Consider the following 24,801-nt stretch of genomic DNA (forward strand, 5'->3'; position numbering starts at 1 on the left):
TACAGGGCTTTTAAGAGGAGGGGAATGCAGTTCACCTTGTGGCCACTGGAGGCAGCCATGAGTCAAGAGTGGCCGACTCGCTGCCGACTCGCTGCCGAGCACCGCTCTTGTTGCTTGCTCGCGAGTGTGCAAGGGTTGAGGCTGTAAGGCTGTATCAGAGGGCTTGCTTAGAATTTGTGAGACCTTGGGCTTGACCTTAGCACTGAGGAATGAAACATGCCCTTATGTGGAAGGCAGGTCCCCTCAGCAACCCCACATCTGTCCACCATCCCCCTCATCCTGTTTTCTTATCCAGAACACAGGGATGTGTCTTTCAGGGATGAGTGAGTGAGAGCACGGTCCCTGGGGTGATGAAAATACTTAATTAATCACACTTATTGCCAAAGTCGTATGATGCTTATTATTGTGCAGCCAAACTGTGTGGACCTGAGTCTCAGCTCCATCGGGCAGTGGCTGTGTGGCTTTGATGGTGACTTGACCTCTCTGTGCTGATGACAGTACCCTTAGTTCTGAGAGGGGATCTATTGCATGAAAAGTATACAGAGTGGTGCCTAATGCATGCTAAGTGCTATATAAATATTTGCCAGTGTTATAGTAACATAGATCTTTTGTTCTTAATGGTTTTGTTCTGAAAAGCCTCTGTCTTTTAAACTTCTGTTGGAAACCTCCTGGCCAGCACATAACAAGGTTTAGAGGAGAAGAGTAACAGGAGGCCCAATTAAGAAGGGATTTATCCTCTCTTTGCAGAAAGAATCCATCTTGGAGCCCAGTATGGTGGCTCATGCCTGTAGTCTCACCATTTGAGAGGTGGGGTCAGGAGGATCAGGAGTTCAAGGTCTTCCCAGACTACTTATGATCCTATTTAAAGAAAAAAATCTGAGCATCCTAGTACAGGTACATACCTTTTATTCCAGAACTTAAAAGACTAAACCCACTGGATTCTGTGAATTTAAGGCCAGCCTGGCCTACCCAGGACCAGGACCAAGCCCATCAGAGACATAAAAAGAGAGCTTGTCTCTAAAATATAAAAATAAAACTAAAAGCAAAACAATAATAAAAAGACTAACTTGAGGGAGTTGGGTGTAATGGTTCTTGTCTGAAATCTCAGCACAGAGAAACTGAGGCAGGAAAAAGATTTCAAGGTCATTCTTGGTAATATAGTGAGTTCAAAGCCAGCCTGGCCATGAGACCCTCTGCTTTGGAAAGAATGGAGCTTGAAGTAGGCTATTGTTCCTCTCTGTGAGTCCAGGGGAGGTGGAGGCAGGAGGATCACAAATGAAGTTGCTTGCCACCACACCTGAGAGCAACCTGAGTTGGATCCAGTTCTTTGCCCTCTGACCTCCACAAGTTCACACTTGTACCTACGGGGATCACACACACATACACCCATACACACACACACACACACATACACACACACACATACACACACTCCACAAGGTAATAAAAAAATTTTTTTTTTGTTTTTTTTTTTGTTTTTGTTTTTTTTTTTGAGACAGGGTTTCTCTGTGTAGTCCTGGCTGTCCTGGAACTCACTCTGTAGACCAGGCTGGCCTCGAACTCAGAAATCCGCCTGCCTCTGCCTCCCAAGTGCTGGGATTAAAGGCGTGCGCCACCACCACCCTGGCAAAATATTTTTTTAAAAAGAACATAATGAGACCCTGTCTCTAAGCAGCTGAGCAGCCGGACACACAGGCCAGCTGCATCCTGGGAAATGTTTTAATGCCCTGTGCTGCCCGGGGATGGGGCTCAGCTTCTGCCTCTAGACAGACCCTTGGGAGACCACAGAAGGAACAAGACCATGGCGAGGGCATCTGGGACCCTGAGGAGACTGTCAACGGGCATGGTGAGTCTGTGACAGACTCACAAAAGATTCCAGCTCACAGGGCAGATGGTGAAGGGGAGTTTGGGTCAAATCCTTCACCCACAGAGAACCAGGTCTGAGCAGGGCTGGAAGAAAATCTCGTCTAATCCTTCCTGCTGCACCTGGGCTCCAGAGCCCTGCTGGGATCGCCAAGGAAAGGAGAGAGGATCAACACTGTCCCCACCTGTGGCCTCAGCCACAGAGCCAGCCCAGGACTTGCCAAAGGGCTTTGAAGTCCCAAGAGTCCGCAGCTGCAGGGGGACTGTGTATCTCAGGAGCAATGGCTTGTTTTTTAGCTTCTCCTGAGAAATGTCCTTCCTTCTCTATGGGGCCTGAGCTGCAACCCTGGGAGCAGAGGCTACTGGGATACCTCCAGGAGGAACCAAATCTCCGCATGGGAGTGAGCTGGAAGCAGGTGCTTTCCAGGTGAACCTTGAGCTGACAGCAGCCCCAGCAGGCACAGTGCTGCAACCCACAAGTGACTTAGAACCACAGTGCCCTGCTGTACCTGCTCCCTGCTCCCACACTGTGTTCTTCACCATCCTTGTTTTGCATTGCCATGTCTGGGATGACTTGTTACACAGCAGGAGGAGACTAATGTACTTCCGGTTAGTAATTGCAACACACACACACACACACACACACACAAACACACACGAGAAAAAAAGAGAGATAAAATGCTGGGCATTGTAGTTTATGCTTCTAATCCCAACACCAAGAGGAGGAAACAAAGATAGGGTGTTTAGCCTCGCTTCAGCAAGATAGCAAAAGTATTGGGCCAGCTAGAACCCTTCTACATACTCTCTAAGCCAATATTCTGCTTGCCCGTGTACCCATGGTCACACACCAGACAAGGTGCCAACACTGCAGCTAGCCCAAGTCTCCAGATTCTCTGGAAGTCTTACTGGAAGGGGAGTAAACACGAGTGCCAAAAATTACACCCTTGGCAGGTTCACAATCCATAGCATGCAGCTACAGCGCTTTGGAATTACTATGGTCACAGTTAAACCTATTCAATGGGGCTTAGCAGAAGGCTTGCCTGACTGACATCTTGGGTTCAAAACCAGCGCCACATAAAAACAGGCATGGGTTCCTGGCATTTGGGAGATAGAAGCAGGAGAATCAGAAGTTCACATTCTTGGTCACATCATATATCTTCGGCCAGCCTGAGCTACATGAGACCCTGTCAATAAATAGAAGGGGCTGATGAGATAGCACCGTGGACCAAGAGCTTGCCTTGCTAGCCTGGTGACTGGAGGTCTAACCCTTGAACTCATGTAATGGTGGGAGGAGAAAACCAACCCCACAAAGTTATCCTCTGACCTCCACACACAGGCTGTGACATATGCACACATACACACCTACCACACACACCAAAAAATTAATACTGGTGTGTGTGTGTGTGTGTGTGCGTGTGCCAAATGTGGTAGTCTGGTCTTCATGGTGAGTTCCAGAACAGCTAGGGCTAGAAAGACCCTATCTCAATAATAATAATAATAATAATAATAATAATAATAATAATAATAATAATAAATTTTTTAAATAAAAAATAAAATCTCTGCTGCAAATGTTGTAATAGAAACACCCAGAAATCTCCAACAGACTCAAGTGTGCACCTTGAAGTAACTGGCCAACACAGTAGTCCTCCAAATAGGAAACTTGATATGTTTTGTCCTTTAAGTCAATCTCTCCTATAGTGGTTTCCTGTAATCTTAACTAGTTCTCCTGGAAAAGGAGAGGCACAGTACAAGGATCCCCACTGACTCCTCCTCCCTGGGCTCTTTTGTGTTTTCTCTGGTGGCTTCCTGTCAGCCTGAGGTCAGGGTCAAGGGATCCCATCTGGCTGCAGAGACCAGACTAGCGCCGTCCCCACCCAGCGGCTGGACCGCGGTTCTCCCTCACCTCTCTGACTTCACAACCATCGGCTCTAAACTCTCCAAACCATCAAACAAGTCTGCACAAGAGTCAATGGGAACCCATGGACCCAGCTGCCAACCTGAGCCCCGCACCTTCCTTTCTGCTTCCCTGCAGACGCCAGACCAGACACGTGGGCCCTGAGGAAGGACAAAGCAAACTAAAGCCCAGGCACGGCTTCCCCCTGCCCTGGGTTCTAGTAGATCCTTTGCAAGTGTGAATTTCTAGGTCTCATAAGGCCCCCTAGCTTGAATATAGTATTAACATAAATAATAAATAAACAGGTAGGTAAATAAATATAGATAAATAAATAATTGACCTGGATAAAATTCTTATAGAAACCTGAGTGGAATATCCCCTCAAAACCCATGTTTTTGGGTATTTTTTTGTTTTGTTTTGCTTTTTTTTTTTTTTTTAAAGGAAAAAAATATATAGGCACAAAGCACATGTGTGATCCCAGTACTGGAAAAAATAGGTGGATCCCTGGGGCTCAGTGGCCTGTCAGCCTGCTAGGTGATCTCTAGGCCTGGAAGAGGCTCTCTCCAATAAATAAATAAATAAATAAATAAATAAATAAATAAATAAATAAATAGTGAGCAGAGTCGGAAGTCTGAAGAATGGTACCCTAGGTAGTCCTCAGCCTGCAAATACATCTAAGAATTTGGAAGCAACATCATCAAAACTGAATCCCAGCAGCACAAGGCCTTTTGTAAGCCAAGACTCCTTGTGATTTCACAGTTGGAACCCCCAACAGCAAGTCCTGTGTCCACAGGGGTCCACTCTGGGATGTGCCTTTATATGGGACCTATCCAGGCTGTTCCAGGCAGATATGAGTTATCAGTTCATGGTTCCCAGATCTTGTACATCTGCACAGAAAGGTCTCCTGGGCCCTGGGTGGCTTTCTAGGGCATAGCAGGGACTGTGGTCACTCTCTGTGAAGGAGACCATGCACAGGAATGTGGGCCAAGTGTTTCCCAGAACATTCCTGAAGGAAGCATCTAGCAGATAGTGTTCTGGTGGATTATGAAGCTCGGCCTTGGCTAGCAGGAGATTGCCTAAGAGGAAAGCCATGAGCAGGAGACTTGGGGGAACCTCCAGGAAACTAGAGAAAGTGAACTGAACCCATCCTTAACAAGACGTTCTGATCTTTAGTGTGAGGTGGACAGACAGACAGACAGACACACACACACTAATGAACGCATGCACACAAGCATGCATGCTTGCACACACATCAAGCCAGGGCCCAACTTTGCTGTGTAAGGAGAACAGTGGAAATTCCCTAGGGTTGTGACCTCGTGACTAGGTGATTGAAATGTTCCTGGGAAGTTTGTGTAAGCTTCTTTGAGGGTATCCAAGAGAGAGCACTGGTGGCCAGTGGGCAACACGGAAAGTTCTAGATGACACATTTGCCTTGTTATTCTCCCTTTCTTTCTTATTCTTAAGGTTGTTGGGTTTTTGTTGTTGTTGTTGTTTTAAGATTTATTTATTTTATGTGTACGAGTGCTTTGCTTGCGTGTATGCCACATGGATGCCTGGTACCCAGTGAGGTCAGAAGAATGCATCAGATCCCCTGTAACTAGAATTACAGATGCGTGTCAGCGTGCACAAGGTTGCAGGGACTCGACCTGGGTCCTCTGCCAGAGCAGCCAGTGCTCTAAGTGCTGAGTCATCTCTCCAGCCCCTTGTTCTTACGTTTTAAAAAATTATCAACGTCCAAAACTAAGATAAGTACCTGGAAACCTAGCGCCCATATTCCTGTGCAGAAGGTCTAAGGTCTCTTCTACAAGGACTGACCACAGTTCCCACCACACCCTAGTGTTATCCCGACCAAAGCCAAGCAACCAGTTCTATCAATTCATGCTCTTGGGCTCTCTCCCTGATCCTGGAGTTAAAAGCCTATCTCTAACAAGAATGGGGAAAAAAGGCATGGTGGCTCATACCTCTAATCCTAACTCTCAGGCAGGAGACTGGATGCAAGTTCAAGGCCACCCTCTGTTACATAGTGAGTGCTAGGGTAGTTAGGGCAACATATTGAGGTCTTGCATTAAAAAAAGAAAGCACAGAGTCTGGGAAATAGAAGGTGGACTTTAGGAGTTCTCTGTATGCTCTTACTCTTAATATCTCTCTCTCTGTCTCTCTCTGTCTCTCTCTCTCTTACCCTCTTGCCTCTCTGTCTCCTCCCCCACCTTCTTCTCTCTCCACGTGGCCATGGCCGGCCTCTACTTCTCTTCTCTCTTATCCTTCCACCTTCTTCTCCCCACCTTTGCCCCATCTCCTGAATAAACCTCCTCCCCTTGAAAAAAAAAAAAAAAGTTCTCTGTATTTTAGCAACTGTGGGGAAATTGTGCTTCTTCGTGGAAGTGAAGTTCTAAGTGGGTTTATTTTGTTGTTGTTGTTTTCCTAGACAGGGCTTGAAACAGTACTTAGGCTAGCTAGGAATTCACTACACTGTCCAGGCTGGGCTAGCATTCCTGCCTTAGCCTGCTGAACCACTATGTCCAGCTTTTGCAAAACATCTAACAGACAAGGTGTCCTACCCAGTTTTTGTTGCCATAATAAACACCATGACCAAAAGCAATTTAAAGGCGGAATGGGTTTATTTCTCGGTGTATTTTCAGGTCGCAGTCCACTGTTGAAGGAAGTCAGGGTAAATATGCAGTGTAAGAATTGTGGGAAATCACGGTTAGCTGCTTGCTCACAGAGACACCCACACTCAGCTGGTCTTATACAGCCTAGGACTCTCTGCGTAGAGATGGTTACTAAATTATTTCTACGTCACTGAAATGAGTCCATTCAAGCCAGTTTAGAGTATAGTAATAAACACAGGTTTACTGGGAAGCTGCTCTTGGATGGGCAAGTTCACTGGCCCCAGGGAAGGAGGCCAAGGAAGTCACCATGGGAAGGGAGAGAGAGGGGAGGGGGAAGAGGAAGAGTATCCTCGGAGAGAGAAGAGAAGGGTAAGAGAGAGCAAGAGAACAAAATGTCTGGATCATACAGGGATGAGCCTCTGGGGGAGGGGTAACCAGGCCCCTGGGTTAGAAAGTTTAGGGTCAGGGTCAGGGTCGTGGGGTGGGGGCGAGGTCTGCCAGGTAGAGACTGAGGGATGCTGGGAGAAACCTGGAGGCCAGGTCTGCTTTGGTATGTAAAATATTCACCTCAGCCCTTTGTCCCTGGGTCTGAAACCCAATAAATGGTACCACCCATAATGGATCCGGTCCTCCCACATCTGTTATTAATCGAAACAGCGGCCTACGGAGCTGCACACAGGCCGGTAAGAGCTAGGCGACTCTTCAGTTGGGGTTCATTTTCCCAGGCAATTTCTAGGTTGAGTCTGGTCGACAATGAAAACTAACCAGGCCAGGACTTAAGGGAAGGTCAAATCCAAAGGACACATCCCAAATGCCTCATGAAAGTCCCCTCAGAACTTCCTGCATTCAGCTGGGTCTGTCTTGTCTTCTCTCCCTCTTGTACCCCACCCCCACCCCAACACACACACTGGAGGTGTCTCCAAGATGAGATTTCTCCTGTATCCAAGGCCTGGAAAGGGTGTTTGCCGGCTTTCTCACCTTCGGGAGTTCAGAATAAGATTTTCTATTCTGTTCCTCATTCTTGCAAAGGCAGGAGGCTTGAGGACCTACTGTGGCTTGATGCTGGGACCATGTCCTTCCTCTGGAAGGGCTGGGTATTTAAGTCATGGGCAGTCTTCTTGTACTGTTGGGGACACCAGCAGCAGCTCTTGGCCTGCCCGATGCCCTCCGTGGTGATCGGGGCTCTGAGTTAGGGATGGGGAGATGGGTCTTGGCACCGTCGTAGGCTCCCCAGCTGGGCTCCTTTCCTGAGGGAAGAGAATGGAATGGAAGCTGAGAAGTCTTGGTAATAACCAAGCCACTGAGATTGAGGAGAGGCAGAGCTCCGCCGCTCCCCCCTCCCCCCTCCCCGTCTCCCACCCCCGCCTTCCTCAGAAGAGTAACAAAAAAGGTTTCAGACTTGGAGGAAAGTTCTTTTGTTCCCTTAGCTTGTTGGAGAGCCATTTGCAGGTGGCTTAGAGACTAAGAGCGCATAGACTGGGAGTCTCAGGTAGAGTCCCAGGTCATAGAACCCGGCTTGGGAGTCCCCGCGGCTTAGACTGGGTGGTAGTAGTGGTGGTAAGCTTAGGAACTCTTCACCTGGCTGTGCAGCTTGGCTCCCTGCAGTCTACAGCAGGAGAAAGCCAGCCCCTGGCTCCTGGGGTTGTGGGGAAATAATTAGTCCCTCTAAAGAGCATTGTAATCTCAGATCAAAGGGGTCTCCCAGCTGCAAAGCACTTTACAGGCACACGGCCAACCCCTGGAACACCCACTCCCGGCCGCTCCAGCGCTGGGGGAGCACCCTCCAAAGTACCATCTTGTTCTGAACCTGGCTGGCCTAGTAAACTTCTGTCCCCCTAAGAATAAAACATCACTTCACCGGCCAGCACACCGGAGGACCAGGCACAGGCCTGCAGCCTTTCTTCTGACGCACTCAGGCTTGATTACCGTGACTCCGGATCCCTGGGATACCACCCTCTCTCTACCTTTCCCATCTAGAGTTTCTCCAGAAAGGCTGGAATGGTGTGGAGGAGTGGGACAAGAAGTGGCCTGGGGCCAGACGCATGGAGAGGGGCAGTAGGCGCCGAGGAGGAGAGGTCGTGGGCGTGGTCGAGTAGAGGGCGTGGTGTGATGGAGGGGCGTGCCCGGGGTGTGGCCAGAGGGTACCTCGCTAGCCCGGAAGGAGCGGGAGGAGGAGCCCCCAGGATCTGGAGTTGTTCCCACGTGAGACGATCGCGCTGGATTCCTCCGGTGCGGCGGCCGCGGAGTGCCGGGCGCCCGGTGGGGCTGAGATCACTGGCCGGGCGCGCGTGGGCGGCCCGATGCGGCGGCGGCTCCGAGGGCTGTGAGCCGGGCGTCCGCCGTCGGAGCCCCGCGCGCCGCCGTGGGGCCTCGCGTCCGGGGCACAAGGGATGCGGGCGGCCGACTCCGGTTCATGGGAGCGCGTCCGCCAGCTTGCGGCACACGGCCAGCCGGCTCCGTCCTGCGGGCGGGACACCGGGACCGCACGCGTCCTGGAGCCTGGAGCTTGCAAGCTATGTGCGGACTCTGCGGGGCCCCGAGAGCAGCAGGGAGCTGGGGCAGTCCCCGATGCAACCGATGGCTACGGCAGCCAGCCGGGTAGGTGCTCGCGCGGTCGGGAGGGCGGCGTGGCTGCAGGCCCTGGAATCCGGGAGCCGCCGGGGCCGGGCGCGCGGGGGCGCTCGGGGCCGGGAGCTCGGAGCCGCTGGTGGCAAAGTTGTGTCCCCGAACACCGGGTGGGTGCGGCCGGGAGGCGCACTGGAGTTTTTCAGCTTAGGAGCTGGGGTCTTGGGGTTCTTCGTCAGCACCCCTCCTCCCTTTTGGAACCTCAAGAGGGCTGCAGGGAGAAAGGTCAGGACCCTGCCTGTCAGGATCCTGTGATCCCACGGCGCCTACAGACTCAGCTCCGGGTTGGACCCAGAGCGTGGAAAAGGGACTATCCAGTGCAAAGTTTGGGCGGCCCTCGTGAGTTCTTCAACTTAAGTGTCGGATTCTCGCGGGGCTATTTGGCTCCCTGACTCGAGCGTCCCAAAGCACTACATGGAGAGAGGTCAAATCTGTTTGTCGGAGTCCTGCAAGCCTGTAGTGACTGCTGGGCACCTGGCTGGACCTGAAGCAAGTGCGAGTAAGGGGTTAGCTCAGTGCAAAGTTGGAGCGACCGCCTACTGTGCCTGTTACCTATCTGGTCACCTTACGTCCGGAAAAAGGGTGCCCTTTCGCTCTTCCCACTCGCATTTGCTCCAGCAAAGAGATGGCTTCGTTCGCATACACTTTTAACTCGAGGAGAAATTGCAGCGGTGGGAAGCTCAAGCGTTGAGATTTAATTGCGTGTGCTTGGCCGATCCGACCCAAGTAAAGTACAGTGGGTCTGTGTTAAAATTCGCCCAGTGGGTGCGCCCATTCCCGTCTCAGCTGTCTCCCTCCACCCGCCCCCAAGTTAAGTCATGGGTTGAGGGAGGAACCTTGGATCCGCCTGACTCTTGAGCTAGGAAAAAACTTAGATGGAAGTCTGCGGGCTTTTCCGAGAAGTCTGCCATCCTTCAGCTTGAACTTCTGAACACGTTTCCAGGAACAACGGAAGTGCACAGGATCTTTTTTCAGTTGTTACTATTTTTTTTTTCTAATTATTGAACGAACACCTTACTGTGTTGTGATTTTCGTACAACGTCCTAAAACCCTACCTGGTTTCAAGGCTGTGTTCTATGCCTGCAGATAGGGACAGAAAAATCCAGAGACGGAGCCACTTAGGAGTTCTCACTGTTTTTAACCTTGGTGTTGACATTTCAGATTTTATTTTGCCTAAGGTAGGGTTTTAGGATGTAGCCCAAGCCGACCTTGAACTCCAGACCTTCTGCCATGCTAGGATTACAGGCAATGGCCACCAAGGCTGGCTTTGGCACCTCAGATTCTGTGTGTTGCATGGCATAGCCTAGCATATACCTCTTCCAGGCAAGGAGCTTCTGAGCTGGTGAACCTACAGATTATCTGCCAAGTATTTCTTCTGAGAAGGAGCCAGCTGATGTACAGCAGTGCACAGGCTAAGCAAGTCGTGTCATCTTTTTAAGACTCAGTTTACTCACAGTGGAAATGGGTAAACCACCAAGGATGTGATCATTCAGAAGATGGCTGTATGTCAGCTGCCTGTGTGGCACATACCTGTCATTCCAGGTACTCAGGAGGCTGAGGCAGGAGGATGTTAAGTTCAAAGACTGCCTGTGCTACAAAGTAAGGTGAAGGCTACCAAGGGCAGCTCATTGAGACCCTGCCTCAAAAGGTGTGATACAGCCCAGAGTGTTAAAGGATCTAGATTTGGTCTCTAGTATAAAAGCGGGCAGGTGAGATGGCTTGGTGGGAAATGACACTTGCTGCTATGCCTAACAACTTGAGTTCCATTCCCAAGGGTCCACACAGTGAAAGGAGAGACTTGTGCGCCGGGCGGTGGTGTCGCACGCCTTTAATCCCAGCACTTGGGAGGCAGAGGCAGGCGGATTTCTGAGTTCGAGGCCAGCCTGGTCTACCGAGTGAGTTCCAGGACAGCCAGGACTACACAGAGAAACCCTGTCTTAAAAAACCAAAAAAAAAAAAAAAAAAAAAAAAAAAAAGAAAGAAAGAAAGAAAGGAGAGACTCGTCCTGTGTAACCCCCCCCCAACTTCCATACATTGTGCGCACACTTTTTTTTTTAAAGAGAGGAGAGAGCAACTGAGAAATCACCTGGCCTATGTCACAGCAGGTGAATGACAAATACTAGACCTGGCTTTTTTCATACCTAGCATTCCTGCTGACCTACCTGTCTCTACCCCAGGGACTCAGTTTCCCATTATGTTGTGTCAGGCTGCCTGCCTGTCTCTGCCCTTTTGAACCGTGTGTGTCATGATGACTTTTGCCCCATCTGTAAAAAATGCTTCAGGGAGCTGAGGCCCCTGTGTTGTGCCTGTGGACGCGGTTAATCATGTAAACTCGTGGATGACGGCTGGGTGGAGTTACAGCTGTTGACTTTGTGTCTAGATGGGCTCCATTCCTGTGTCTGTGATAACAATATCCTAATGGCATGCTTTGAATGGGAAACGCCTGCCTCTTACATCTGAGACTAGTTGTTTTCCACACCCCTCCCTCATTTTGTCCCTTTAGGGAAGAGGGTGTTGGAGATGGCCTTTCCCAACTCATGGGTGGCATTCCTGCAGGAGACAAGGTCACACCAGCAGATCATAAAAAAAAAGAATATATAAAAGTATATATATATATATATATATATATATATATATTCGATTCATTACTACCTTCTTCTCTGTTTCCCTTCCTCTCTCTTCTTTCTTTTCCCTTTTTCTCTCTCCCCTTCTTTTCTTCCTTTACAGGGTTTTCTGTAGCCCAGTCAAACTCCATATGTAGCTGGGGATGGCTTTCAATTTCTGATTCTATTTAATGGCCTGAGCACTGGGATTATAGACATACACCACTATGTCCAGTTTTAGGTGGTGCTGGGACTCAAACCCAGGACCTCGTGCACACTAAACTTGAGCTACATCTCCAGCCCCTTGTGTCTGGTCCTTTTTTATTTAAGTTTGAATGTATTTTTTTATGTACATGTATATGTGTCTATATACACACATGTGGGTACCCTCAGAGCACCAGAGGAGAGGATTGGATTGCCTGGAACTAGAGTCATGAATGGTTGTGAGCCACCTGATGTGGGTGCTTGGAGCCGAACTCTCAAGAACAGCTTGCACTTTTAACCTCCGAGCTGCTTTTACATCCCATGGCGTCTTCAAGGACAGAGAGTTTCAGTGACGGCTAGATGCCTGCCGCTGCTGCAGCCAACACGGAAGTGGTTTCTGTTTATGGGAGTTTTCTTCTAGGAAGGAAATGGGAACTCTTTGCCTTAGAACCACAAGCTGAAGCTGTTGGGAGAAATAAACATTCCAGCCAGTCTGTACGGCCACTGGCCTTAGACTCTGCTGTTTGTACGAAGCTGGACACAATGCTCTGTTTAAAGATCTGAAGAGATGCCTCTCCTGATGAGACAGTCTGGGAGTAGACACTTTGTCTTAGGATGGAGGTCTGGGCACCTTGACCTTGACTTGAGATCCACAGAGTGGTCATGGTGGGGATGGGGCTAGCTCTGACTTCCAGTAAATGGATCAATGACTGGAGCACTGGCTGCTTGTATAAGCCACGCCCCCGCTTCTCCCCAGTTCCCTCCGGCCAGAGGCACCTGATAGACAGTGTGCCTCTTGATGTGGGAAATCCTAGTCCCAGAGTGCCTGAAGAGTGAACCAGCTGCCCACTATGGTGTTCTTAAACTAGGAACAGGAATTGAATTGACCCATGGGCCATTGTTATTCATTCAGTCACAGTCTGAACACCTGCTGAGCCAGGTGCTGTGAGAGCTGTCTGGGATATATTGTAGCAAAAACAACTGCAGTCGGGTTTCCAGGGCGCTTTGACTCTGTGGGAGGAGATTTCCCGTAGGCAAATGTGTCCAAGATGGATGTGTCCAGGGCCCGAAAGTGGCCTGAAGAAAAATGGAGCTGGGAGGGGATCTGGCTGGTGGGACTTGAGGCTACCTGGTGGTAGAGAGTGTAGTCAGAGGAAGGCATAGAAGTAAGGCTTTTGGGAGCGGAGACCCTAAAACAAGAAAATATTGCTCTTTGGATGACATTTGTCTCTGTGGACTAGATGCTCAATCTGTCTACATCTGAATTTTGGTGGGCTTTAGTTTTGTTTTGTTTGTTTGTTTTTTGTTTTTTTTTGTTTTTTTTTTTTTGTTGTTGTTGTTGTTGTTGTTACAAAATTCTCTCTGTCCCAGGCTGGCCTCATCAGGTTTGCTGGGATTAAAGCCTAGGCCAAGATGTCTGGTTTGTGCTGTTATCTTTTGTACCTCTTTGTAAAATTTATTTTGCTTTGTTTTGGTTTGGTTTCCAGATAGGACTTTTCTATGTAGCCTTGGCTGTCCTGGGACTCACTCTGTAAACCAGGCTAGCCTTGAATTCAGAGATCTGCCTGCCTCTGCCTCCCTGGTGCTGGGATTAAAGGCATGCACCAGCCATCACCACTCCGCATGTAAGATAAAGATTTAAAAAAAAAAAAAAAAAAAAAAAAAAAAGCCCCTCACTCGGTCTAAAGACTCTCTACAGACTGAGCTGTATCCATAACCCTAGCCCCACTCTTACTGAGATCTTTATAACATTGTTACCTTTCCTTCCTTCTTGCTTCTTGCTCTCAGGGGTTAGTAGACAGTTAGTATACCCTGGGGCGCCTCCTCCCTTGAGCCCTTCTCCAGGTAAACTAAACAAGAAAGCTTGTCTTAAATTGTCCTCCCAAAAGCCTGGAGTAGGTGAAACTGTCAAGGAAACCTAGTTCTTGGAAAAAGTTGAGGGACTTGTCCAAGGTCACACTGGCAGTGGGTAGCAGCCTAGGCGAGTGCTGGTAGACCTCAGTCTTGGAAGAAGAGAAAAACCTTGTGGTGTTCTCAAAGAAGCAGATATTTTATTAAACTTAAGGGGTTTTGGCTTTCTTTTTTTTTTTTTTTTCCCTAACTCTTGTTTGTTTGTGGAAGGTTGTTTGTTTTTCAAAACAGGCTTTCTCTGTGTAACCCTGGCAGTCCTGGACTAGGCTGGCCTCAAACTCTGAGATTCGCCTGCTTCTGCTTCAGGATTAAAGGTATGCCCCACCACCACCACCCAGCTTTTAAAAAATTTTTATCTGACAAAAAGCAAAATGTTTCTTCTTCTCCACACTCTTCTCCACGCTCGTGGCCTAAGCAGCACCAACATTCCTTTCTTTATCTTTGGGCTTTAGCAGCTTTAGCGAGATGTCCTTCTGTTACCCGCTCTGCAAAGGCCTTCTGCTAGGAAGAGAATGAGATAGTTTCCCTGCACACCAGGCACTGGGACACTCCTAGCAGCCGCTCACAAAGATCAACTGGCTCCATTTACCTTCCCCATGTGGCAGGGCAGGGTGGAGGTCACCAGGATGTAGGCTTTCCAGGTGATCAGGGGTATAAACCACTTTGAAGATTGTTTTCCCAGGGACCCTTGTGGTTCAGTGCTTAGGGCTGAATCTTACTTATCCTTGGCCAGGGCAAGTGCAGGTTTAGACATAAATATACACCGGTTAGGATTTCTGGATTCTGCTTCTTACAAGCTGTGTGCCATCCAATAAGTTACTGAACGTCCCGAGCCTCAGTTTACCGTTCTGTAAAGTGGGGAGTGCTTTTACCCACTTGCGAGTTGGAGCTTGAACAGGAGTCTAATTGCTGACCTGTTAACCTGTAGGGCCTGATGCTATGAATACTACTAGGACAGGGGAGTTCTCAAGGTCTAAAAAGACTTGAAGTGTGTGGAGCTGTGTGTGACATGCCACCTATATCATTGTAGTCATGGCTGTTGAAATTTTGTTTTTCTGGTGTGTGGTAGTCTCATGTAGCTCAGGCTTCCCTAGTACTCTCTATGCAGTCAAGCTTAGCCTTGAACTCTGATCCCCTGCCTCTTTTGGCCCTTCCCCTGTTGCTGGGATTCCCTGTGTGTGTATCACCAGGCCGGCGTATATTAGCAGGTGTCTCGGAAGGACTGGCTGCTGCTTTGGCCTTGTGAGTCATTGGGGATTCTCCACAGTGGTTGTCAAACACCTTTGATATTCTCAGTAATATTCCAGTTTGAGTTAACCTGGTCCATTTGTCACTCAGTCTCCTGGAAGAAGGGTTTATGCTTCTTTTAATCATCTCAAGGGAAGCACCACCTACCACCCTGAGGTCTGCCTCTGTCATCATAATAGGGTAAGTTGTCAAAAATGGTAGATCAGGTGGATTTGCGAGCAGACAGGTTTTTGCCCTAGCAGATAAGCCAACATATCATTAAAGCTGGACAAAGCAATCACCCAGGAGCTCTGTGTTGGCTGCAAGTCACTAAGGGCTTAAACACTCCAGAGAGGGGAGCCAGGCTGGGGAGGTGTGCACGAGTGTGTGCATGTGCGCGTGTGTAGTTATTTTAATGGATTTATTCTCAGTAAAGGCGTTGGATGTCATGTGTATCAGATGAGTACCTTCCAGGGAGGGGGGACGTCGGGATCACCACCAATTCCCAAGGACCACCTCCTCTGCAGTCCCTGTGTAAGCCTCCGAGATGGTAGAGACTTCAGGCTTTCTCTCGTCTGCTGCTTGGATGCTTTCAAAAGAAGCCAGATGGAGGACTCTGCTCAGGGTGATTCCTCTCAGCTCTTGCCCAGTATCCATGGCCCTGCAGATGCTGTAGAAACCCCTGATCTGGAAGAAATTCCCAGCCAGGTGGGAACTGCAGGTATGTGAGCCCTGATGTCTCAGCCCTGGCCTGGAGACAATGAATCCTGGCTAAGGAGAGGGGGCAGGGAGGGCAGTGTGGTACCTGTCCCCAGTGTACATGCTGGATTTGGGGGACTGTACCAGGGTGCACCCACCACCTGGCACCGGGTGGCTGATCTGCAGGTGCCTGGATTAGGAAGGTGGCACAGGCCAGTTTGGGCTGTAACTTTATCTCAGGCATTGAATGTGTTTCGTGCCATTTGATCGTGTGGAAGCTTCAGAAGGCTCTCCCTGGAGACAAAGAAGGAGCAAACAACAACTGAGTCTCCTGGGAGCCTTGTTCCCACACCTACCTACACAGCCATGACACCAGGCGCCCAGCTTTGAAACCCTGTGCACCCAGGCAAGGAAGAATGTGCCCTTTCCCCAGGACAGGGAAGAATGTGTTCTTTCCTTAGGGCAGGGCCTCTTAATGGGAAGCCCATTTGCTGAGGGCCAGCTGAGATTCAAAGTTTTGTTCTGATGCAGGCGCTAAGGTCTGTTGATTCCCATGGCTAAGGGACAGCTGGCATTCTCCCCATCTTAGAGATGAAGCCATTGAGGCCTAAAGAAGTTATTGGATACTAAATATCTGTTGCAGATTGCCTTCTTTAAGACCACCATTCTTGGTAGTTTAACCCATGGCAGAAGCCGAGATCTGGAAACCATGGAATTTTCTTTCTGTTTTTACTCTTAGCTTGGTTTCCTTTATGAGACAGGGTCTCATGTAGCCCAGGCTGGCCTTGAACTTGGTTATGGCAGAGGATGACCTTGAAGTCTTGGACCTCCTACCATACATCTTTCAAGTGCTGGGACTCTAGGCTTATACTGGTGTGTGTGTGTGTGTGTGTGTGTGTGTGTGTGTGAGAGAGAGAGAGAGAGAGAGAGAGAGAGAGACTCGTCTAGTGTGTGAGAGAGATGAGTCTAGACTAGACAAGACAAGCCTCAGGCTTAGCCCTCTTGCCTCAGCCTCCTAAGTGCTGGGATAACAGGTGTGAGCTGCTGAGTCCAGCCTATGGGCTGTTCTTTCAGGCATGTAGTTTCCCGGAGCTATTCCTACCTCTGTGTCCTTGAGAGAATCCACCCATAACCCTCCCCAAACCACCTCCAGGAATCTCACTAGGTAGTTGATCCATGCTAGGAGAGTGTCTTGTTTCCCCCACCCACCCTTGCTGTCTGGAAACCCAGAATGCAGACCCTTGAGTGGGAAACCTCAGCAGGTTCTTTGGTGTGGTGTGATGTGGACACTGAAGCCTGGGAAGGGATAGACACCCAGAAGCCATGACTGGTAGTTTTCCAGGGTCAGATGGATCCTAATGAAAGTCATAGGAGGCCCTTGGGAGATAATAGCTTCATCCTCCTTCACTGACCTCCCCAGAGTCTGGAGCTGCTGGGGTAGATCACAGTAGTCTGGGTGCTGGCTACCATGGAGAGTTTGTATTGTTTGGTTATTTTTTTTAGCCGTGGCTCTCCCAGGCTGGTTGTGAAGTAACCTTGTAGCTGAGGATGACATTGAATAACAACAACAACAACAACAACAACAACAATAACATTCTCCTTCCCTTTGCCCCTCCTCCTCCTCCTCCTCCTCCTCTGCTTCCTCTTCCTCCTCCTCTTCTTACTCCTCCTCCTACTTTTCTTGAGACAGGGTCTCAATAGGTAGCCTTGGCTGACCTGGAACTTTCAATGTAGATTAGGGTGGCATCGAACTCACAGTAGACAGTATCGTGTTCAGAGTACACTGTCTTGCACACCCACACCACTGAGCTAGGGCTGGAAGTATTTAAGATTTAAAGCTCTGAGCATTTTTTGTTGCTTTTGCTAGATACCCTTTGAAACAGGCTCTTATTTTTAGGCTGGCCTTGAACTTCTGACCCTCCTGCTTCCGCCTCCCAGTTCTTAGGATTACAACAACATGGCTGCCCTGTTGTGTTTGTTTGTTGTTGCTTTATGCGGTGCTGGGGATACAGCCCGTGGCCCTGTGCATGCTGGGCAAGCTCTCTACCGGCTGAGCTGCATTCCAGCCCTGAATTTTGACACAAGATTCCACAGACCAGACTTTGAAAAGTTACTCTTTTCCTTTTTTGGGGGGAGTCGGTTAGTTTCGGAGGCCGTGCCATGCATTCTGGCTTCTCTATGTCCTAATGTTACTGTCAGCAGTCTTTCTATCTCCCGTGGGTTTCAGTAGTGGACACAGCCTCGTTAAACTCATGACTAGTTTAATTCCCCCTCCCCCTTCTGTTTTCATCCATGCTCTGGCTTCTGAGATTCTTTTAGATGGACCACATGGTCTTGTGAGCTCACGAGCCCCTGCTGTGGTAAGACAGACAGCAGGGCGCTCAGTTGCCCTACTTGGGGCCCTCCAGGCCCACAGTATTCAGGTGCCTTTTGTTCAAAGGCTGTCCCTGGCTGTCGGAGCCAGTGCCTGGCTGGGTGCTAAGGAGACAGAGGAAGCCAGCCCTTGTCTGTGATTCATCCAGTCTTAAGTTCTTCTGGTCCCCAAAGCCACCGGTGGAGCCTGTTTTTCCAGCCTTTCCGAGCCCAGCCTCCACCCACCCTGCCTCTAGTCCCTTTGGATGCCTTTGTAGCTGGTGCTGAGGTTCTGTAGAACCAGATCTTAGCTATGCGCATGTCTGAGCTCCCTCCAGCCCTCATATTCCTCTGCCCTGCGTTGGGCCACCATGAGGGCTGTCTTCTTTACGTCCTTGGGAACTTTCTCTGTACACTTGAGGGTCAGGAGCTTAGGTGTTGACAGGTGGGACACACCTTGTTTTGGAACCTCTGCGTGCTGAGCCCCAAGCTGAGTCGACTTAAGTAAATTCTATGGTCCAGGCTGGTGCAGGGCATCCTATGCTCCTTCCTTTTGCAGGTTCAAATTTTGTATTTGTTTATTTTTTTACAAGTACCTGTAGATACCTTTTGGGAATGGCTTTTGCCTTCAACCATGTGGGTCCCTGGGACAGAACTCAGTTTTTCACCCTTGAAGAAGATTGCTGTAGCCACTGAACCACATCTCAAAAACTGTTAGTTTGTTGAAACAAGGGTTTGCCCTGTAGCGTAGGCTCACCTTTAACTCCCAGTCTTCCTGCAGCTACCTCCCAAGTGCCAAGATTGCAGGTTGTGTCAACCTGTTTGGCTGTGCAGTTGTAGCATCTTTAAGGGGGCAGGGACAGCTTGGGCTCTTATCAGCTCTTGGCCCTGGTGTATTATTTGTGATTGCCTAGCTTTGGGTCTCCTCCTTATCTGGGGATCTGCCTAGAACAGAAAGGTGGCCTGGGTTTCACTGGGAGGCGTGGCCTTCACCAGGGCTCAGGCAAGGCCCTATGATGCCTTTTGGGGCATCAACCTGGGACCGTGATTTGGTCATGTTTGCTTCCAATCTGTGCTGGGCTACCTTGTCCTGGGTGTCAGATGTGACCTCTCTGTCTCTTTTCAGATAAAGCATAAGGGGTTGGATTCCTGGGGTTTGTGGCTCTATAACTACCCACACACCGTGGGTACTTCATGCTGCCTGTGGGCTTCTAGCATCTGGCTTGGTCTGGGAGTCATTGCTGATTCAGGGCAGCCTTTTTTTTTGGGGGGGGGGCCCAGATTACCACAGCATTCCATTAAAGACCTACAGTCAGAGAGGCAGGCATCTCCATCTATGTCTTTTCTGGGCTCCTCTGAGGTCCTTCTGCTACTCTGGCAGCTGAGAAAGAGGCAAGCTTTCATTTCGGATGCTCCCTGTCACAGGCAGAAGCCTCAAAGGCAGAAGCTCACTCTGGCTTCTGGAGCAGACGTAAGGCTGTCCCTACAGTATGCTTTTCTTCCCATGATTCTTCAGGTGTGGGTACAAGTGTCTGCCCTGTGGGAATGATCTAGAAGGGACCCTCTCTTTATAGTGTTAATAACAAAATCCTGCTTTGGGGAAGAGTTTATTCTGAGCCACATGTGAGTGAGTGCCCAAGGCCCAGGGGTCCCTGAGTGAACTTCTGTAGCCACAGAACAAACCAAAGTTATGAATCAAAGCAAGTACCAAGTCCATGCATGGGGACATCAAGTAGGCAGGTGACAACAGAGCAAGGACTCAGATGCTTTCTGCTGGCATACTCAGCTTTGAGGTTGGTGGAAGCTAGGGTCTCAGTCAATACATTCCAGATATCCTACCTCACAGTCACGAGCCAGTGAGGTCAGATCCATGTTGTATAAATGGCTCCTGAAGGTACCAAAGAGATAGATGAGGTAATTTTAGCTCTTGACCTGCAGCATCCCTTCTCTCCCAGGCACAAGTTCTAGTCAGTTTAAACCAGCCCTTCAGAGAAGGAACTTAAGTTCACAGTAGAGGAAACTGAGGCAGACGCCATGGGACAGATTTTTGACAAAACTTTCTGAAGCCTCTTGGGAATTGGAGAACAAAACTTTAGTACATTTAGCTAATTTGTAATCAGCCACTTGTGACTGGTGGTCACAACTTCAGATGCAACCGGGGCTCCCAAAATGTTTCTATGGCCTGTTCCAGATTGCTTATAAAAGTGTTGTTGTTTTGCTGGGGCCATCCCCTAAGGCATAACTACCTGGGAACATGTTATCTTTAAATGTCATTTTCTAGGCCCTGTACCTGACCCAGATAGAAAAAAAAGACAAAATACCCTTTGGATGGGGTATTTTAATTTTATTATATTTCAGCGTGTGCGCGCACGCGTGTATGTGTGTGCACGCGCGCGTGTATGTGTGTGCATGTGTGTGTACCTGTCAGGGCCAGTAGAGTTAGCAAATCCCCTGGAGCTATAGGCTATTAAATCTTGACTGAATATGATACTATAGGAAGCGGAGGATCCTCTGGATTTTTCAGAGTTAATCGATATTTTTATTTCATAATTTAACCATTATACTAAGAATGTTTCTTCCCATAACCACATAGAACAAATTGGCAGAAACATGTGTAGGGCCATCTCAGTGATTGCTGGGATTTCTGTCCTAATCCCAGGCCAAGATTTATTGAACGAGTTTAATAGCGCCGAAGTCAGCATCTCAAACAGCAGTTGTTGGAGCAAAGATTCTAACAACATAATCCAAAAATACGCTAATTCGATGTACATTGAAGCATGCTGGGAAGAAAATGCCAAAAGGCTTTGTTTTCCGTAATTAAACTGTTAATGTTTCTGGAAGAGCAGAAAGTTCTGTATATCCACTAAAAACACAGAAGTCTTAGATCTGAGCCGAGGTGTTTCAGACACTTCCACTGACATCGCACGGCGTGAGGGCATGCGGGCACACACCAAGCAGAGTGCATGTCATGTGATCAGAACCAAGGCCACAGGACACAGCACAAGTGGGTGTGGCCCAAAGCACCCTGGGCTCCCCATACTTTTGAACTTGGGTTAATTTTGGTTGTTCAGAAACCTTTTACTGTTGGCAGATTATTTATTTATTTACTATTTTTTATGATGACCACATTCAGGACCCGTAGTTAGGAGGCTGGGTTGCTAAGGAGAGCCATCCTCTGGACCAGGAGTGGCCTGTGACACTGTGCTCCTTGCTGTGAAAGTGTGCACCTTACTGGTCTTTGGTTTGCAGTTTTGTTTTGCTGAGACAGAGTCTCTTATGTAGCTCTGCGTGGCCTGGTGCTGTGTTGACCAGGCTGACCTTGAACTCACGAAGTCTCTCTGACTCCACCTTCTTTCCAAGTGTTGGCAATAAATGCTATCACCTGCAGCCTTAAAGTTTTGTTTGTTTGACTTCTTGATAAGGCATTTTCTTTAGTGCAGAGGAGGCCTCCCCCTCCTCCTCCTCCTCTTCCTCCTCCTCCTCTTCTTCCTCCTCCTCTTCCTCCTCCTCCTCTGGGTCCCTTTACCTTTTATGAGTCGCTCTCTCTTCTCTCCACCCTGTCTTCAATGAGCGATTCAACTGTTGACACCTCTCAGGTTCCCTGCAACAGCGTTTCCGCTTCTCTCCTTCCTATCTTTCTTTGGTCATTGCTGTCATGAGCGGGCTTACACTAGACTCTTTGATTTGTTGGCTCTTTGCATGTGGGGCTCCGTCCAGTTGGCTTGATATGGAGTGCCTGCCGCTCCAGTCGGGTCCCAGGTGAATCCTTTCTGTGATGTCCCTGTCACCACCCTCCTGGTACTTCCTGGGGCAGCTAGACACACTGCTTTGGGGTGGGGTGGCTCCCTCTCCATCTCAGAAGTGTTAGCCCTTTACAGGCGTGTATGTAAGGGAAATGCTAGAGAAGACACATAGCTCTCTTCAGAGTCTAAGGACGGCCTGGGCTCTGGGCTGTCACATAACTGGACCTATCTTTCCTGAAAACTGGGTCTTTGCTGCGACTGAGTTATCTGCTTGTCCCTACTTGACTTCTTGAACGAGAGTCAAGGCTTGCTCCAGGTCAGGCATAGAGACGGACCAAAGCTGACACTGCATTTCTTGGTCACAACTGATTTGGTAGGTGGCAGCTCTCACCAGCCAAGTTGGTGCTTAGCCTGCAGTGATGGCCTCCTTCCTTCCTTCCTTCCTTCCTTCCTTCCTTCCTTCCTTCCTTCCTCCCTCCCTCCCTCCCTCCCTCCCTCCCTCCCTTCCTTCCTTTTCCTCCCCCCCTCTCTTTCTTTCCTTCTTTCATCCTAAGTTAGTGATAGTGTAAACCTCTCTCGTCTGGACCACTTGAAAACCCTAGCCAGCTGTGCTATAGTGTGCACATGTGTACGTGTGTGTGTGTGTGTCTGTGTGTCTGTGTGTGTGTGTGTGTGTGTTGTGTTATGACCTTTCCCCCCTGCCTATCTTTTGAGCCCAGGGAACATGCATCCATCTTTCTTCCAATCAGGCGGCCACCGGGGTTGTGCAGTCTTTTGCAGGTATCAGGAGAGAGGTCACCAGCCCACGGCCTGGACAGTCCATGGCGTATATGGTTTGAAGCTGACAAAATGAGAAACCGTATGCACCTTTGGTTCCGCTGAAGAGAGCGGGGCCGGGGAAGACTGATGCACAGGCATGTGGCGTGCAGGGCCTGCTAGAGACTTTGCCTCCAGACCTCTGTTTTCTGAGTTGGAGTTTTCAGTGCCCAGGTTCTCAGGCCTGGAGCCCCAGCCCCAGCCCCACCCCACCACATCCAGTGCTTTTCCCTCTTCACTTCTAGCTTTCCTTTATTGAAGTCACTTCTCCATGATCGTCCAGTGGCCAGACTGAAGTCTGTGCATTGTCAGCTTCAGTTTCCCATGGGAGGCATGCAGCAGGCTTGCAAGGAACGCCAGGGAAGCTCTATCCTCACCCCTCTCTGCCGGCAGCTTGTGTCAGGGTGACTGTCACTATGTGTGCGTTTCTTGGTCTTCTGGAATGGGTTGAAGCCTCTCTAGATGCTGGGGCCTGCAGCTTCTGGCTCCCACCAGCAGCACTCCAAAAGGTCCTGGCATAAAGGCATTCAGCATCAAGAGCCCCTAGTCTGGGATGGCGCCAGTAGGATCACCCTGGGTAAATCATACACAGCCCTTGCCTTGCTGGTTCGAGTAGGTCCACACAGTACCAGGCCGAGTCTTGTGTTCTGTATTCTGTCGAGCTGGGTGGGAGTGGGGGTGGGAAGCCACCCGGTGTTTCCATCTACATTTTTCAAATACTTTCCCCCTCTGCTCTCCCAAGAAGGCAGCTTTCAGCTTAGAAGAAGCCTGACCTTTGAACTGTTGAGGGAGCCAGACAGCCGAGGTCTGGGGTGGGGAGGATGGGACATATTATTGGAGCAGTCGCTCCAGGCAGGAGTGAGGCACATCCTTGGTCATAAATCGGAGAATGCCAGGGGAGGATTCCTGTGTGGAACCCTGTATTAATACTGCCCAGAGCAGCCAGCCCCTGGCTACTGCAAACCCTACTCTGAAAGATCTGTCAGCAAAGAATGTTCTACCTGAAGGCTTGGGACAGAAGGTTCCAGAAGCCCTCAGGAATAGTGCTGCAAGGCAAGAGAACCAGAAGATTATGTAGCTCTCAAGGAAGGAGGAGAAAGGCGAATATCTCAACTGTGTGTCGTAGTCTCACACAGTAGGCTGGAATGTGGAGCCTAATTCAATCTCTTGTCAACCTTGTAAGGCGGATGAGAGAGCACAGAGCCTTAGGGAGGTAGGGTGACTTGCTGGGACTCCGGATGGGTGGAAGAGATTCAACCCAAACACCTGGAGTTGGAGCCTGCTGCAGTCTCACCACTGAGCCACACTCCCTCTGCAGAGGTGTTCAAAGCTGGAAGTCACACAAGAAGCTCCATAGTGGGGTCAGGTTTCCGGAGACTGCCCCTCACCCCATTGCTTTTCTCTCTTTCCCAACAACCCCACATTCCTCTGGATCCTGATTATGTGGTTAGTTCATAGCCACATTGCCTTTTTGTTTTAGTTGGGGACTCATGAAGCCCTAACTGGCTTTTCAGTCTATATAGCTCAGGATGACCCTGAACTTGTGACCCCCGTGCCCTCTACCTCCTCAGTGCTAGGATTATAGGCGTCCTTCACCATGCTGGAGGTCAAAAATCAGGCCCTTCTGGATGCTAGACAAGTACTCTAGCAAGCAAGCTACACCTCCAGCCCCACCAAATAAAACATTTGGAACGTTACATTCCTTTATGTCTAGTCTGAAGGACATGGCTTCCTGGAAGGTAGCAGATGTCTCTAGAGATGGGTCAGGCCATTTTGGAATTGATGCTTGTAGTCACGAGAGGTCCTAGGAAGATAAGAGTGGACAGAGCAGCCTGGAGAGACTTAAGTGTGCCCAGGAGGCTGCATGCTGGAATGGACAGGAGGGGGTGGAGGACCAGCTTCAGGCTAGGCTGCACCACCCACCCTGTGTGACTAGGCTGAGTCACCATTTCTCCTTCTAATGAGAACAATAAAACATACCACTAGGTTGAGATAATAAACATAATAGATGGAAGGGTACTTTGAAGACAAAGGTAAAGGCCATATACTGGGACTTAGTAGTCTGGGTTCGTTGCAGAGCCTCCTGGTATAAGGACACCATCTTGTCCTGTGCAATACAGGCAGCCTTGCGCTTGTCCTGAGGCTGGTGTACATCTCAGGCTTCATTTGCAGTTATATTTATTAGGACTGGGTGTTGGGGTAGCCCTGTGGCCCGTTCTAGAATAGCACCCCTGGATGTAGTGATGTGGGGGTGG

General features: G+C 49.4%; 1 protein-coding gene and 1 long non-coding RNA gene across 7 annotated transcripts in view; one reads left to right on the forward strand and one right to left on the reverse strand.

Moving 5' to 3' along the window:
* The window catches only part of Kazn (kazrin, periplakin interacting protein), a 977,884-nt gene that overhangs the window by 837,433 nt on the left and 115,650 nt on the right, over positions 1 to 24,801 (forward strand). For 2 of the 6 annotated variants that reach the window (XM_076933795.1, XM_034502893.2), the window contains exon 1: positions 8,590 to 8,964. The exons of 3 other annotated variants lie outside the window; for them this stretch is intronic. In XM_076933795.1, the coding sequence (XP_076789910.1) occupies positions 8,757 to 8,964 (208 nt within the window). In that variant the 5' untranslated portion in view covers positions 8,590 to 8,756. Of the gene's footprint in view, positions 1 to 8,589; positions 8,965 to 14,949; positions 15,138 to 15,463; positions 15,658 to 24,801 lie in introns of those variants that run through there. One more of the 6 variants, XM_076933794.1, reaches the window with a different exon arrangement.
* On the reverse strand, positions 6,357 to 8,643 carry LOC143442294 (uncharacterized). The gene is made up of 2 exons (XR_013110337.1): positions 8,512 to 8,643; positions 6,357 to 7,613 (listed from the first exon to the last, which is right to left on the reverse strand). It is a non-coding gene; the product is annotated as an uncharacterized LOC143442294 (long non-coding RNA).

This window comes from Arvicanthis niloticus, chromosome 5 (genome assembly GCF_011762505.2).
Source record: "Arvicanthis niloticus isolate mArvNil1 chromosome 5, mArvNil1.pat.X, whole genome shotgun sequence".
Lineage (NCBI taxonomy): Eukaryota > Metazoa > Chordata > Mammalia > Rodentia > Muridae > Arvicanthis > Arvicanthis niloticus.